General features: G+C 39.2%; 2 protein-coding genes across 3 annotated transcripts; one reads left to right on the top strand and one right to left on the bottom strand.

The window, feature by feature from the left end:
* Positions 1–1,835: 1,835 nt before the first annotated feature.
* LOC131769776 (PHD finger-like domain-containing protein 5A) lies at positions 1,836–14,045 on the top strand. 2 transcript variants are annotated; one of them, XM_059085493.2, is made up of 4 exons: positions 1,836–1,888; positions 11,841–11,864; positions 12,403–12,569; positions 13,514–14,045. In XM_059085493.2, the coding sequence occupies exons 1-4, from the start codon at positions 1,837–1,839 to the stop codon at positions 13,601–13,603; spliced, it is 333 nt and encodes a 110-aa protein (XP_058941476.2). In that variant the 5' UTR covers position 1,836; the 3' UTR covers positions 13,604–14,045. The 2 variants fall into 2 exon arrangements, with proteins under 2 accessions (XP_058941476.2, XP_058941475.1); XM_059085492.2 differs by lacking the exon at positions 1,836–1,888 and adding an exon at positions 11,707–11,764.
* Positions 2,710–8,622, bottom strand: LOC131769774 (uncharacterized). The gene is made up of 4 exons (XM_059085490.2): positions 8,533–8,622; positions 4,689–5,045; positions 3,715–4,511; positions 2,710–3,319 (listed from the first exon to the last, which is right to left on the bottom strand). Exons 2-4 carry the CDS (start codon positions 5,042–5,044, stop codon positions 2,988–2,990), a joined length of 1,485 nt encoding a protein of 494 aa, XP_058941473.2. The 5' UTR covers position 5,045; positions 8,533–8,622; the 3' UTR covers positions 2,710–2,987.
* Positions 14,046–14,583: the final 538 nt, after the last annotated feature.

Genomic DNA, 14,583 nt, shown 5'->3' with positions numbered 1-14,583 from the left:
ACGGGTTGGGTTGGGTTGAGAGGCGAAAAATGCAAAAATGTGTTCGTTTTCATTGGTTCGGTTGCATAATCATGTCTACCTCATGTTTAGGTCGCACCTATGTTGCATAAGCGGCCGAAAAAATGCCTTTGTAGTTTTGCGTGAATTGTAATGATCTAGCAAGGTTATCTTTCATATACTTCCGAGCGGCACTAAATTTACGGCGCTAATTTCGTTAGTCCCGTTAATAACGGGTTGGGTTGAGAGGCGAAAAATGCAAAAATGTGTTCGTTTTCGTTGGTTCGGTTGCATAGTCATGTCTACCTCATGTTTAGGCCGCACTTATGTTGCATAAGCGGCCGAAAGAATGCTTTTGTAGTTTTGCATAAATTGTAATGATCTAGCAAGGTTATCTTTCACATACTTCCGAGCGGCACTAAATTTACGGCGCTAATTTCATTAGTCCCGTTAATAACAGGTTGGGTTGAGAGGCGATAATGCAAAAATGTGTTCGTTTTCATTGGTTCGGTTGCATAATCATGTCTACCTCATGTTTAGGCCGCACCTATGTTGCATAAGCGGCCGAAAAAATGCTCTTGTAGTTTTGCGTGAATTGTAATGATCTAGCAAGGTTATCTTTCATATACTTCCGAGCGGCACTAAATTTACGGCGCTTATTTCATTAGTCCCGTTAATAAAAACTTGATCACCATTCAATCTACAGCCCTGAAAAGTTCGGTTTCATTGTCAAATTGTAAACCAAGCTATTGATAAAATTATTCAACTTGTGTAGTATGTTGCTCATAGCTGCCTCTAAACAACCGTTGGATACTGACCTTTGCTTAAGAGAAGAAAAATCCCAAAATGCGTTCGTTTTCGATCAGTTACTGGTGCTTGTTGTAACCTTCCCAAAAGAAGCCAATATACAGAGCAACTTAGAGTCTTTATTGTGCAAATAGGGCGCCTTTTAACGTCTTTGTGTCCAGGCGTCCAATGAGGGGATTAATAACAATAGACAATAGGAGGGTCGGTAGGTCTGGAACTTTGGGAGGCCTGGGCCTCCTTTTCCGATCAGACATACTAATGATAGATCTCCTGGAGGGTCTAAATGGGATGATGGCTTTAACGGCTAATAAATAATTAGTTAATATCAAAAACTGGATCATTAGATAATGCAATCTAAGAGTTTTCATTGGCTTAGGCATTATGGGTTATGAGCTATTACACCATGCGCGCGCACAGAGAAAAGTTAAACAGGAAATGTTTTCGTACATTATAACATTCCGAGTAACAACAAAAAAATTTATCTTTCCAACTCGAAATAATACTGTTTATTAGACTGCAGTAGTAGTGGTCGGTTGAAACTAAACACATAAATAAGTTAAGTTAACTAATTAAGTTAACAAACTACAAAAAAAAATTAATGTAAACGAAGCGGAACGGAAAAGTACTTACATTGATAACGCCTAATATGTACTGCAAAATCGCAAAGCGCGACTGTGGGTAAACTGACTTGAAAAGTGATTATGTGCAAAAGAAACTGGCTTTAAATACAAGAGGACTACGAAATAACGTGCGGTATGAGAACCGTGCTAAAAGGTGTAACTGACGAAGAAAAAACGCTAACGTGTTGTTATGAAAAAAAGGAAAGAACGAAATAAATAAATACGAGTTATACACACCAAAAAATAGCAAACGCCTGGATCATTCCGTTTGTTCTTACAAAACGAAGTCGACTCAAAACGACTTCCTTCTGAAGGCTTTCGAACCGTGTGCAATATTGACCGAGGGGACTTGGCATGAGAACGTCTGATTAACGTTTTTGTTCTGCAACGAATGATGGGAAATTAATCCAAGATGCCGAAGCATTATCCAGATCTCATCATGTGCAGAAAACAGCCTGGCGTAGGTTAGTTTGGTTGCAATTTTAACTAAGGTTCCCGGTGCAGTTTACTGATTATATTCTATTTTTACTTATATCTCAGCTATAGGTCGGCTGTCCGAAAAATATAGGTACAAGATCCGTTTAACTTTTTTTACGGTAACCAACTGATTCCAGAGAAAGCTATGTTTACATTTTCTTCTGTTTAGAGACAAATGACGTCTGCCTCATGACTAATTATATTTTCGAGAGTTTGCAGATTTTCTTTTTCTTTTCTCTGTGTGAAAATGTGAGTAAGGTGAAACTCGAGTACAGATTTCCTTTAAATCAAAGTCAGTTTTCAACGGATTTCAATTCAAAAGAAGAGAGATCACCCATTCTGTGACAAGTGAGGAGGTGAAAGTTCTAAGTCCAGGATTTTTAGAGATAATTCTGAAGTGGAGTTTTGTCGCAAATTCAAATCTTTATTATGGCAAAAAATCACTCAAGATTTTTTCACCTCCGGTTTAGTCAGGGTTTCGGTGTGTTTTCCCTTCCATCGCATACATTGAGATTTAATGCCAGTAATGTTCATGCGCTGTTTTTTTTTTATTTTTTTATTTTTTTTTTTTTTTAAGAACATCACTGACACTCTCGCCTGCCCATCGTTTACTACTTTTCTGTTCTTGCGATATGTTTACGTCATGTGGGATTCTTCACTGAACAGAAGCACAGCAACATAGCATTTTTTTGTTTAGTAACACAATCACAAGCTGAGTGAAAGTGAACTCGTGGTTTATAAATCTAGCCGAAAGCAGTTAGTACTTGCACAGGACTATCTGCAGGTGATAATTACAGGGACGAACAGCAAAAAAGAAGTAATATTTATTCAAAGTCTGCTTAATTACTTTCGAATTTTAATGCACCTTGCCCTCGTGGGCAAGTAACTTTAGTCAAAGGCTATCTATCTATATACCAGGCGAAAGCTGACAAATTCTCCTACAGAGTACACTATTACATCTAGAGGGTTCTCTACGCAACACGAACGTTTCATCAAAGTTACAGTTATGTCACTCTATCAGTCAGTAAGGGTTGCTCTAGGGTTATCAGGGTCAATAACAAATCTCTTGCTGGCTTGATGAATTGTTTACTTCCACACGGTTATTAACCAAAAAGGGAACAATAAGATTCCTGCTGAAGACACTTTGGCGGGGGTTGCCTCACTCTTTGGTTTTCCCGGTTTGCTGGAAGATTCACTTGGAGAGATTTTCTCGGCAATCATGTTCCCTTTCTCGTCGCCGGTCAAGTAAGCACCCTGCATGTAGCCGTACCACTCTTCGCTCGTCGCCTCGCCAGCAAAGTACAGTCGCCCCAGGTTTTTTCCAATGTTCTTCCAGTCTTCAGAAGTCATACCCACCACTGGCTCTGAATATGCGCCTTGCGTCAGCGGCTCCTTTGACCAACGGCGATAATAAATATCTGAAGAAAATATTTAACAATTATGTTAAAGAGAGTACTTGCATCGTGATGTGGGAGACCTGCAGACTCTGATGGTGAAGATCTTTGTGCAGTGAATAAAACTAGCCAGAACTCAGTCTTTTTGGGTGGCGTTACGATTGGTTCGTCTTTTATTACTTTTTTTGAGTCTGGTTTGGTAATAATAAAGGTTTTTAAGGCCACAACTTGTCTTAATTGTATTTTTATTTCTGTAGGGATAATTTCCGACAAAAGAAGAGAAAAAAATGAACGGAAACTATAGCTAATTTATCTCTCCACTTGACGATGTTTTCTTTTGACCAATTTTAGAATGAACGATATGATATGTTGATTTTTAGTTAAAAAGAACCCTGCAAAGCTGAACTATGCCCCTTCACCTGTCGCTTCAGGGATGCCATTCCCGTAGATCTCTCTCAACATTCCCATGATCTCTGCCTTTGTTTCATTAAATAGTTGTCCCTCAATCCTTCGTCCTTGAGCCCCTGTTACAGTGATCAGTAACATCCCACTCGCAACGGGATAAATCCCAGGTCTTGACAGGTCCTGCCACACAGGGAAACGTCCGCGCTCTTTGGAAGCGTACAGAATATATTCGTGATCATCCCAAAACTTTTTTGGAAATTTCAGGTAAATTTTCGTGTATAGCGATAATGGGTTTTTATAAATGGCCTCTTTTTTCCAATCAGGAAGGGCTGGCTCGAAAGTAACCAAGTCGCTGGCCAGAACTCCGGAGCTGAATGTACAAAGAGCGTAATCTGCCTGGTAACTCCAACCATCGGAGGTCTGAGCTTCAACCGAATCCGGGTTCAGCTTGATTTTTGTGACAGTTTTGTTCAATAAAGTTTTCTTTTCTAGTGGCTTGTAGAGGTCTTCATACAACGTCCACAATCCGCGCTCGTCAGTAACGAAAAAATCCTTTCCACGCTCAAACAAATTGTAGAAAGAAAACTCTTCTGGTGGTTTGGCGTACTCAAAATCCACATTCAGATATTCAATGGCTCTTTCTATGGGTCGTTTTCCTTTCCACCCCATCAGCTGAAAACCAACACGCGCTGGCATGTCAGAAAGTTTATTTAGCCTCCTCTCATTTTGGTAATCTTCAATTTTGTGCTCCACTTTATCATTAAACTCCTTGAGAACTGTAAAATCAGTGATATCTTTGCCTTTATCGTCCCTGCAAAATTATATTGAAAAAGAAAGTTTCTATAGAACAAATGACGATATGCGATATTTAATGGATGGCCCCTATTCCAAGAGAGTTTATCAACTAGCGCAAAATGCGACTGTTACACTCAATTTCCTTCTTTTAAAGAGTATAAAGCGTGATCCTGTTGATACGGACTCGTCTTACCTCACAATAATGTCTGAGTAGTTGCAAGTGATTGCACGAATATTTTTTGCGTCTTTTCGTTCTACATGAGGTTTGGTTTCGTCATCATCTACCAAATGGATCCAGTTGGCCCCCTCTTCAATCGTATAGTTCGCAAATTTCAAGGCATGTATTCTGCCTCCCGTGTAGTTCTCTCCCTCGAGAATCAGAATGTCGGTAATGTTTTTGTCCAGTAGCGTCTTAGCAGCTCTGATTCCGGAGAGTCCGGCGCCAAGGATAAGGACTTTAGTCTTTTTTTGTTTCACTGGTGAAGACGATGAACTGTCCACAAAAAACAGCAAACTCAGAACTAGGATGACTCTTAAGGCAATGTTCATTCTGTAAATAAACAAAAAAAATTTATCTGAAAGTGGTCGTTAGCACATGATCGGGGATATTGAAGTGCTTAAGAATCCCTTTGAATTTTACCAAGTGACTTTGCACAGCTGATTCCAGGAAATCCTCCAGATGTGCTTAGAGACAAGAGGACCCCAAGATCAGCCTATGACCGTGCTTAAAAGCAAGTTATATATAGAACCATTTCAGAATCTGTCTAATGCTGATACTTTTTCATTGTCTGTTTTTTCGTTTGTGGTAATTCCAGAATTAGCGTCTTAGAAGGCGACTCTGTATGCAATATTAATCAGCAATGATAGAAACCTTCTAAGTTGCAAACTATCTTTTATGTGTCTCTTCTACAGTAAGCAATCGATGCAATAAGAATCATAGCTACAATTTTGATCAACTTGAGATAGGCTTTTAATAGCCTGTTACACACCCCTCCGAGAAGTTCCTCACTAGAGTCAACTGAGGGGATAATGGGTTTTTAATTCCAAAAGATGTCAGATTAATCGAATGAAGTTCAACCTTTCATTTCTTTAGCCTTGACTAGCCAACTTCTTAATAAGTTTCTAAAAAATCTTCACTAACCGCACCTATTTTTTCACCATTGGCATCAATAGTATGATAAAAATTTGTCTTAAATTGTGCCCGGTTGAATATCACATAGTCGCGCAAAATAAAGTTGATCCTTCGTATTTAACTTGTTGGATAATATATCAGCGGTATCAACCCGTGTTTGCCCTGCTCTTCATTTGCACTGGTTTTGCACAGATTCTTTTAAAATGACATCCGATCTCGATATGGTCGCCAAACAATGACATTATTTGGCGAAACCTAACGGTATCTATTCTGGGCAACACTGGAGTCTGATACTGTCAGCATCTCTTTACTATGATGTCTACCTCTTGACACCTGTGTTGCCGGATGTCGATGCAAAATCGCCTCCGTTTAGTACATGAGGTCACAAAAATGATGATAAACCATACAGTCGATAAGAAAACATGTCTGGTCTAAGTCATATAATATTCAAATATTAGTGAATAACGGCCCAAACCTAAATCCAGGAGGTTGAAGTACTTGTTGGCGACGATGAAGAAGATGTCTGCCACATGAACATGATTTGGCTCAGCGAGAATTTCGAATATTTTCAATAATATCTTTTTGTTTTCTGGTGCACGTTTTTCCCGTAGCACGCTCTTTCCCGAGGGTTGGCATTCAAGAGGTACGAAAATAAGTTCGAGTGCAGACGTGATTCTCGCAGATTAATTGTTAAATATAATTTTGTTTTCATTTTTGTAATCTAACTATCATATTCCCTGCGGTTTCTTTAGATATTTTTTATTTTATTGTAAAGCGCATTAGATCATATACTTATAATTAATTTTGCGCTATATAAGTATTAAATTTATTATTATTTATTTATTATGATGTATCTGATCAGGTATTTTCAGGGTGTTTAGTGCGTAGATTGTCAAATAAATCCCCGTCTGACAGGAGATTAGTGCCCACGAATCGCTATAGAACGCGAGGAAGCATTGATTCCCCAAAATAACACCGATTTCAACTCTATGAACGTGTACGATTGCAGTTGTTTAGTAAGTGTATACCTAAACATACTGGTTACGACAAAGAGACGTGCTTATGGCACCTGCAAAAACGATTCACGATACCTCAACCCCTAGGTAAGAAACGCTAACGGCGACCCGGTCAAGTTTTCCCGTTTTCCGGGGGCAGTTAGACAAAGGAGAGAAGGCAAAGGGGGATACGGTCATGTCATCGAGATGACTCGTTCGTGTGCATGAAAGACAGCTACGTTTGTAGTCTACATTTTGTCGGTGGAAATGGTCCAACAGAAGTGGATCCTGATCCTATATCTGCAGTTGCTAGTAAAGAAAGGGTAAGTTAATTCATTTATTCTTTTAACTCATTATTTTGTCTTCGGGATAAATATATATATACTATGTCTAGGTGTCGCGACTCAATCGTAAACGGAAGGCATCTTGCGAACGAGAAAAAGAGAGATGCAAGAAAGTTTACCTTGGCTAAAACCCTTCTGACACTTGATTATCAAAATCGACAGAGGAATACGCAGTAGCCAAAGCCCTTTTAAATCTGAGCGTAGAGCCAGCGATGAGTTCAGGAGAGCAAATCAAATAATTAAAAATGTCGTACAATCCAAACGGCTGCGACGCGTTAAAATTGTTAACAGTCTTCGGGAAAAATGGATTGGGTATTAGCATCCATGAATTATTAATTCTTCTAAAGCAGTGGTGTCGCCTTTTCGAAATTTGGATCCACTGGCAGAACCATTTTTTCGACTGAGGAGGTGATTTCCACTAACGAGATTTTAAAGTATCCGCTCGCTGAAATCCCCCGTTCTTGTAGATATTTCTTAAGCTCTGCCCCACTCATTGCGTTGAAATCAGCTTTACTATTGTGATCTGCCATTCTTAAATTTAACTCTTTTTGAAGGTTGTTCTGAGTTTCGCAGAATTTCCCACTTGCGTTACTTAAAGTTAAAAAAAACGGTACATTTATCAGATAATTCTGTGTGGGAATTCAGGCTTCCTCACGTTCTACAGCGATTCGTGGGCACTTATTTCCTGACAGAAATGATTTTATTTAACAATCTATGCACTTAACACCCCGAAAATACCTGATCAGATACATCACTGAACGCAGAACTGGTTCGATTATTCCATGCCGCAACGCTTCCTGTAACATTCTTCGCATCTGCTTCAACAGCAGCGAAATAACAACTTGCTTGACACACGATCAAATAAATGATAAAAGAAAGATGCCAATTTTGAGCGAAGTAACGTTTCTCAAAAGCGGGAAGTTATTTAAGAAAAATTTCCAAAGCCGAAGTTTGAACACATGTGCTGCGAGCTCGACTCAATGTCCGAACTTTCGGGGTTTGTTTACATCAAATGTCACGTGATACTACACGTGAAATCTGAAGCCCAAAAGATGAATTTAAGCAATTGCAGAAACTGAGATCTGAGGGAAGCCCGGAAAAAAGTTCTGCATCGAAGAAATTCGAACCCATGCCTCTCAGATACTAGTTGGGTGTTGCTATCAACTGAGCTATGTTTGCAAACGTTGGAAACAAACGATCTTCTTGTAAAAAATTTAATGATTATAATTTTAATGAAATTGTTGTGAGTAAGATTCTTGACCCTGGCTGAGTTACTCCTCAAAAGAAATGAAATTGCGAAATTAAAGTTCCAACAAACGGTCCACATCGAACAAGATGAACTGGACTTGTATTTCGAAGTCAAATCGAACAAGATTTAGTTTCATAAGCTACTGGTTACCGTTAGCCACCTGCAACATTCATTCATCGATTTTCACAATTTCGTGTGGCAGAACTCATTATCTGCGGCGAAAACTGTGGAATTTTTCGATCCGAATTGTGTTCAGTATTCCTAAGAAAGCTTAAGAGTCAGAATGTAAGCTGTATACAGTCAAAATTACTACCAACCTTCGACGAAGAGATGGAAATCCGAATGTAATAGTTTCCAAATGCTGAAGACAATCACGCCTGCATTGTTTGTTTAAGCGATATACTCTGGCCCGGGTCGCACTAGGGAGGTTTAGATCAATAATCCGTCAAAAAAGGATTAATGTCTGTCATCACAGTATTTCACAAATTTCTAAAATTTCGGAAAGTCCACAGAAACTTCAAAGCCACCGAAGTGTATGGGTGGGGAAGGCAGAGCTGTCAACGCTAGTCATTTGACCTAGATATGACCCGCAGTTAAACTACTCAATCGGCGGGAATTTTAATATTTACCCGCCAACTTTCAGCATGGATGGACGTTTTACTTTTTATTATGCGCCGGGATCATTCTTAAGCCAAAACTTTCGTCATTTCGACCCTACATTGGCTGGACCGATCTTAGATCAAGCGAGACCCAGCGGAATTTTGCTTGGGCGATCCGATAGTCCAGCAAGTGTGGTAAGTGAGAGCGATAGCCCGACCAGCTCCAGGTCAGCTGAAGGTTTGGCAGAAAAAGAAAAACAAACACTACGACAAATGGCTGCAAGAAGAGCAAAGGGCTCAAGTAATGAATATCAAACCATGATTCGGCTGGGCGAGGAATGGTCCATGTATAAGGCGCAACACGAATTCTACGTAAATGCCGCTGTCTTCTTAGAAAAGCGACATTCAGGATTTGCATGTATTCATTTACCCATCTCTGATACAGGATGAAAAAGGCAAACATTTGCTGCTGTTGCATGTCGATAATTTGTAGAAGTAGAATGGCAAAAGCAAAGCAAAATGCCTGATTTGGGTTCATGTTTATTACCGCACAATACGCGCCAGAAATGAAATCTGATCAACTGTGTTTATCTTAACGTATTTGTGTATTTCGGTAGTGCGACTCAAAAATTGCATCACATTTTTCGGCTCTTCCGGTTGCGGTTTAACCTTTTTGGAAATTTTTTGGCTGCCTACTTTTTGGTTTGGGCAGTAGTGCGACCTGGGCCTCTGACAGCAACAATGACAGCTGGGTTTAACCTTTTTTTTTTTTTTTTTTTTTTTTTTTAACCATTCCTCCCTCCCATTCCCCCTCCCGCTTACTCGCATTTATCCCCCCCCTCCACACCCTCTGCCTTATTACGTTGATTTATGCTGAATTTAACCTCTTAAATCATTACCTACGTTACCAACGTTCTCTCAAAGGTTAGAGGGGGGGATCTAGGACGGGATTGTAGTCTAGGTGACCGCCGAGGGTGTAGTCAGGATATCCCAGGGGTGCTTCCACACTTGCATCTCCTGAAATACCGGGTTGTCGAATCATTATATAACATTTTTAGGGCTTTCTCTTTCCATACGGTAAAGGGGTTAGGTGCATGCAAGGAGCTCCCCCCTACCCAGATCCATTTCCTCAATTGACACCAGCGATAGTGAAAATGAACGGAAAAAATGGGAAAGAAACATACGGCGAAAATTTGAGAGCAGGTTTTTCGCGATTGTTGCATCTTTGTGCCTACAAAATATGAATATGAATGAAAGTGATCCTCGCAGTGATGTGCACTACTTAGGCAGTAGTGAAAATAAGGCCTGAAAAAAAATTCAGATTTGAACCCATGACCTCTGCGATACCGGTGCAGCGCTCTACCAACTGAGCTAACAAGCCAACTGGGAGCTGGTCATGATGGTGGTTCTAAATAAACCCGTGAAGTGATGAATAGACGGTTAAGAATATATGAAAGTATGCAAAAAAAGTTGTGCTGACACTAAAGGAAATATATGGGTCAAGTCAGTGGCACAATTTCTGATTTTATTTTTTTTGTTTACCCCCTGACAAACAATATACAGTTGAATTGATACAGCTGACTATAACTTTGGTCAACAAACGCGAATTTATCTGAAGCTTCTTGGCTGGTACATAACCTTTCTTGTGAGTTAAATATCTTTCATCGACCATTCCAGTGAAAGTTCCTGTCGAACACTCGAAAATAAACAAATCGTCTTGAACTACCAGAGCACTTTTCGATTGAGTGTCCTAAAATCGAAACCAAAGTGATCACAACGGCCATGCAGCCAATCAGAAGAAAAGAAAATACCCTAAAGAGCCAATGAGAACTCAAAGCAAACCGACCAATCAGCCTAAATGCGGGAAATTGCGGGTGATCAAGTCGTGATTGCTTTAGGTTTTGCATCTGATTGGTTAACAGGATGGAGCACAATTGCCTACGTGAAGCGATAGGCCGTACACCCCTCCCCCCCCGAGAAAAGTTTTTCCTTGAGGGGGGAAGGGTAGTTGAAAGTTCCAAGCAGATCTAAGAGGTGGAAAGTAAGAGAGCCTCATCGAAAGTGAAGACTCTAACCAGAGTTGACGTGTTTACCCCACCCCTCCAAGCAAGTTTTATTTAAGTGTCCCTTCGAACCCAAGCTCACAATTATTCAATAGCATCGTTTAACCGCCTAAGATTGAAGAGGTCGAAGACTTTAACATCTTCGGTGTAAAAACGTAGTACACTGCTCTCTCGTGACATCGTCGTTAACTATGAGAACGAGAAGTTCAGATTTATGCTTTAACAGCAATTAGCGCCCTAGTTTTCACAGCACCCTCTTTAATGACAATGATTCCACAAAAGCATTCTAATCACAAGAGTATTTTCGCCATTTCTAAGCGCTCATTTTCTTACTAAAAAACATAAATAAGAGTTGAGTTTACTGATTAAGATAAACAAACTACAAACAAAAAATGAATATAGACGAAGCGGAACGGAAAAGTACTTACTTTGATAACGCCTAATATGTAACTGCAAAATTGCAAAGCACAACTGTGGGTAAACTGACTTGAAAAGTGATTATGCGCAAAAGAAACTGGCTTTAAATACAAGAGGACTACGAAGTAACGTGCGGCATGAGAACCGTGCTAAAAGGTGTAACTGATGAAGAAAAACGCTAACGCGTTGTTATGAAAAAAAGGAAAGAACGAAATAAATAAATACGAGTTACACACACCAAAAAATAGCAAATGCTTAGATCCTACATTCCGTTTGTTCTTGCAAAACGAAGTCGACCCAAAACGACCTCCTTCTGACGGCTTTCGAACTGTGCGCAATATTGACCGAGGGGGACTTGGCATGAGAACGTCTGAGTAGCGTTTTTGTCCTGCAACGAATGATGGGAAATTGATCCAAGATGGCGAAGCATCATCCAGACCTCATCATGTGCAGAAAACAGCCTGGCGTAGGTTAGTTTGTTTGCAATTTTAACTAAGGTTCCCGGTGCAGTTTACTGATTATATTCTATTTTTACTTATATCTCAGCTATAGGTCGGCTGTGTGAAAAATGTAAGTACAAGATTCGTTTAACTTTTTTTACGGTAATCAACTGATTCGAGAGAAAGCTAAGTTGACATTTTCTTCTGCTTAGAGACAAATGACGTCTGCTTCATGGCTAATTCTATTTTCGAGAGTTTGCAGATTTTCTTTTTCTTTTGCTTTTTTTTCTGAGTGAAAATGTGAGTAAGGTGAAACTCGAGTACAGATTTCGTTTAATCAAAGAATGTCAAAGTTAGATTGATACACGTGCGTTCTTATTTATGAGCTAAGGAGTCAGTTTCAACGGATTTCAATTAAAAAGAAGAGAGATCACCCATTCTGTGACGAGTGAGAGGTGAAAGTTCTAAATCCAGGATTGTCAGAAATAATTCTGAGGTAGAGTTTTGTCGGAAATTCAAATCTTTTCCCATTGCAAAAAATCACTCAGAAGATTTTTTCACCTCTGGTTTAGTCAAGGTTTTGGTATGTTTTCCCTTTTATCGCATACATTGAGATTGAATGCTAGTAATGTTCATGCGCTGTTTTTTTCTTCTTTGCTGATGCTTAGGTGATGGTAAATGTGTCATTTGCGACTCCTATGTGCGTCCCTGTACACTGGTGCGTATATGTGATGAATGCAACTATGGCTCTTATCAAGGTCGCTGTGTAATATGTGGTGGACCTGGTGTTTCTGATGCTTATTACTGTAAAGAATGTACAGTTCAAGAGAAAGATGTGAGTTATATTTAGAAAACTAGGAATACTATAGACCAAGGTTAATACAATTGATTCCCTACACCTCAAACTTAGAAGAAGAATTAAAAGAAGGTTTGTGACATCGAGGGAAAATGTAGAAGAAACTAACTCAAGGATAACTTCAGAAAGTAAAATCACTCCAAGTGAACAAGAGGTTTAAGCCTTGAACTCCCAAGATCTCATTAGCAATTCTCCTTATTGTCTGCCAAATGATCCCCATTATGTTAGCTGGAGAATAATATTGGTATCAGATCAATTAGTAATCCCATAATTAATATTTTTCTCTATTCCCAGCACTTGACTGCTTGATATTGTGTTGATATAGTAAGGAGAAATTCTGTCTTGGTCACTCATGGCAGTTAAAGGGTTAAGTTATTGGGAGTTGAATGTTCATGTATTGGGGGAGATGTTGAGGCCTGATAGTAGAAAAGTTGGTCCAAGTTGAGGACATCCGGAATCACAACTTGTGTTCTCAAAGTGCATCTTGATATCCAAGAGTGTGAAATGAAAACCACAAACTGTCAGGAGAATCTAACAAAACTGCTGGTTTGGAAGAAGAGAAGGGGGAGAGGGTTATCCTTCAATGGAATAACATTTCCCTTTGGGAAAGTGACAATACTCCTTGTCCCTTCATGGTGAGGAATACAGGACAAGCATTGGCCAGCTGGGTACTTTGGCTCTATTTCTGAGTTTGCCTTACCTTATATGTGCACACACAGTTTTGGTAACACCCCAGCTAATTTAAATCCCAAAGGCCTGTTTGGATGACTAATTTGCTCCTTGTCAACACTCAGTAAATCAAATCTAGAATGGACTCTGCATTGAAAAGCTTTTGTGAAATTGCTGGGAAATCTTTGTTTTCAAAATAATAGCATCAGAGTTTTAATACAGTACTTGATGCTTTTCTGTTTGTTTTTTTACAGAGAGATGGCTGCCCCAAGATTGTCAACTTAGGAAGTTCTAAGACTGATCTCTTCTATGAAAGAAAGAAGTATGGTTTCAAGAAGAGATGACAGTTTATCTTACTTAACTTTAGTTTTTAACATGCACCCTAGGTTGAGCTGTGTATAAACATGATTAATCTTTCCCGCACAATAATATTGTTATTGTCAACTTTTGAGTTGGTTAGCCAGCCTTCATGAGGAAATGTAGGTTCCTCACTTCAACACATCAATTCCCTTGACCTTATCAGTTTCTTGTTCTATTACAGTTTATGATTCCATCGTTGTGATTTAGACAGTCTTAACTTATCATTTGTATGTCACTTTGATATGTACCTTGGTTTTATGTACTTCATGATGTGAGAGGTTGAGAGAGCTATATCTGTGTCGAGCTATGCAGTGTTAAAGACATTTTTAATTCAGTTAAAGAGGAAAAGTTAAGTAAACACTTAGGAAATGTCAAGTTTTGCCAACATAAAGTTGTCAAGGTCATTAAAAGTTTTTTGTAGTCATGAATCATGGTTCAAGGTATTCTTGGCTGATTTTCTCTGAACTTGAATTACACTTTTTGCCAGTTATCAGTAATTGTTTGAACAACTCAATTACTGAGGGAAGATCAAGAGGGTGGACCCAAGAATATCAATCTCTTTCATAGTTCTTATTTAGACTGTCATGAAAACTGAAGAAGTGTGAGAGTGCGAGGATTCATAAGTTAACGCATACCTTTTCTTAGTTTAGAGTGGACATACACCAATAACCTTTGAGTTTACAGTAGTTCTCGCTGCACTACTTTGGACGGCTTCTCTTCTCTGAACTGATTAACTAGAAACAAAGCTGAAAACCAGAAATTTGTACAAGTTACATGTAAATGTGAAGAAAAAGGAAAAAATATAGCTTTCCAAGAGACCCAGTTTTTACCATTTTCTTGAGTTAGATGATTGATCTGCCTTTGGAGGAAGGGCATTGGATTATTTCCTGGTCAATAGTTTGTTAGCAAGGGTATTATACTTTAGGCATTAACCCTTTAACTCCCAAGATCTGATTGTTAATTC

The sequence above is a fragment of the Pocillopora verrucosa genome, chromosome 8 (genome assembly GCF_036669915.1).
Source record: "Pocillopora verrucosa isolate sample1 chromosome 8, ASM3666991v2, whole genome shotgun sequence".
NCBI classification, from domain to species: Eukaryota; Metazoa; Cnidaria; class Anthozoa; order Scleractinia; family Pocilloporidae; genus Pocillopora; species Pocillopora verrucosa.
The sequence above is the reverse complement of the archived record's forward strand: the minus strand, read 5'-3'. Positions and strand labels throughout refer to the sequence as shown.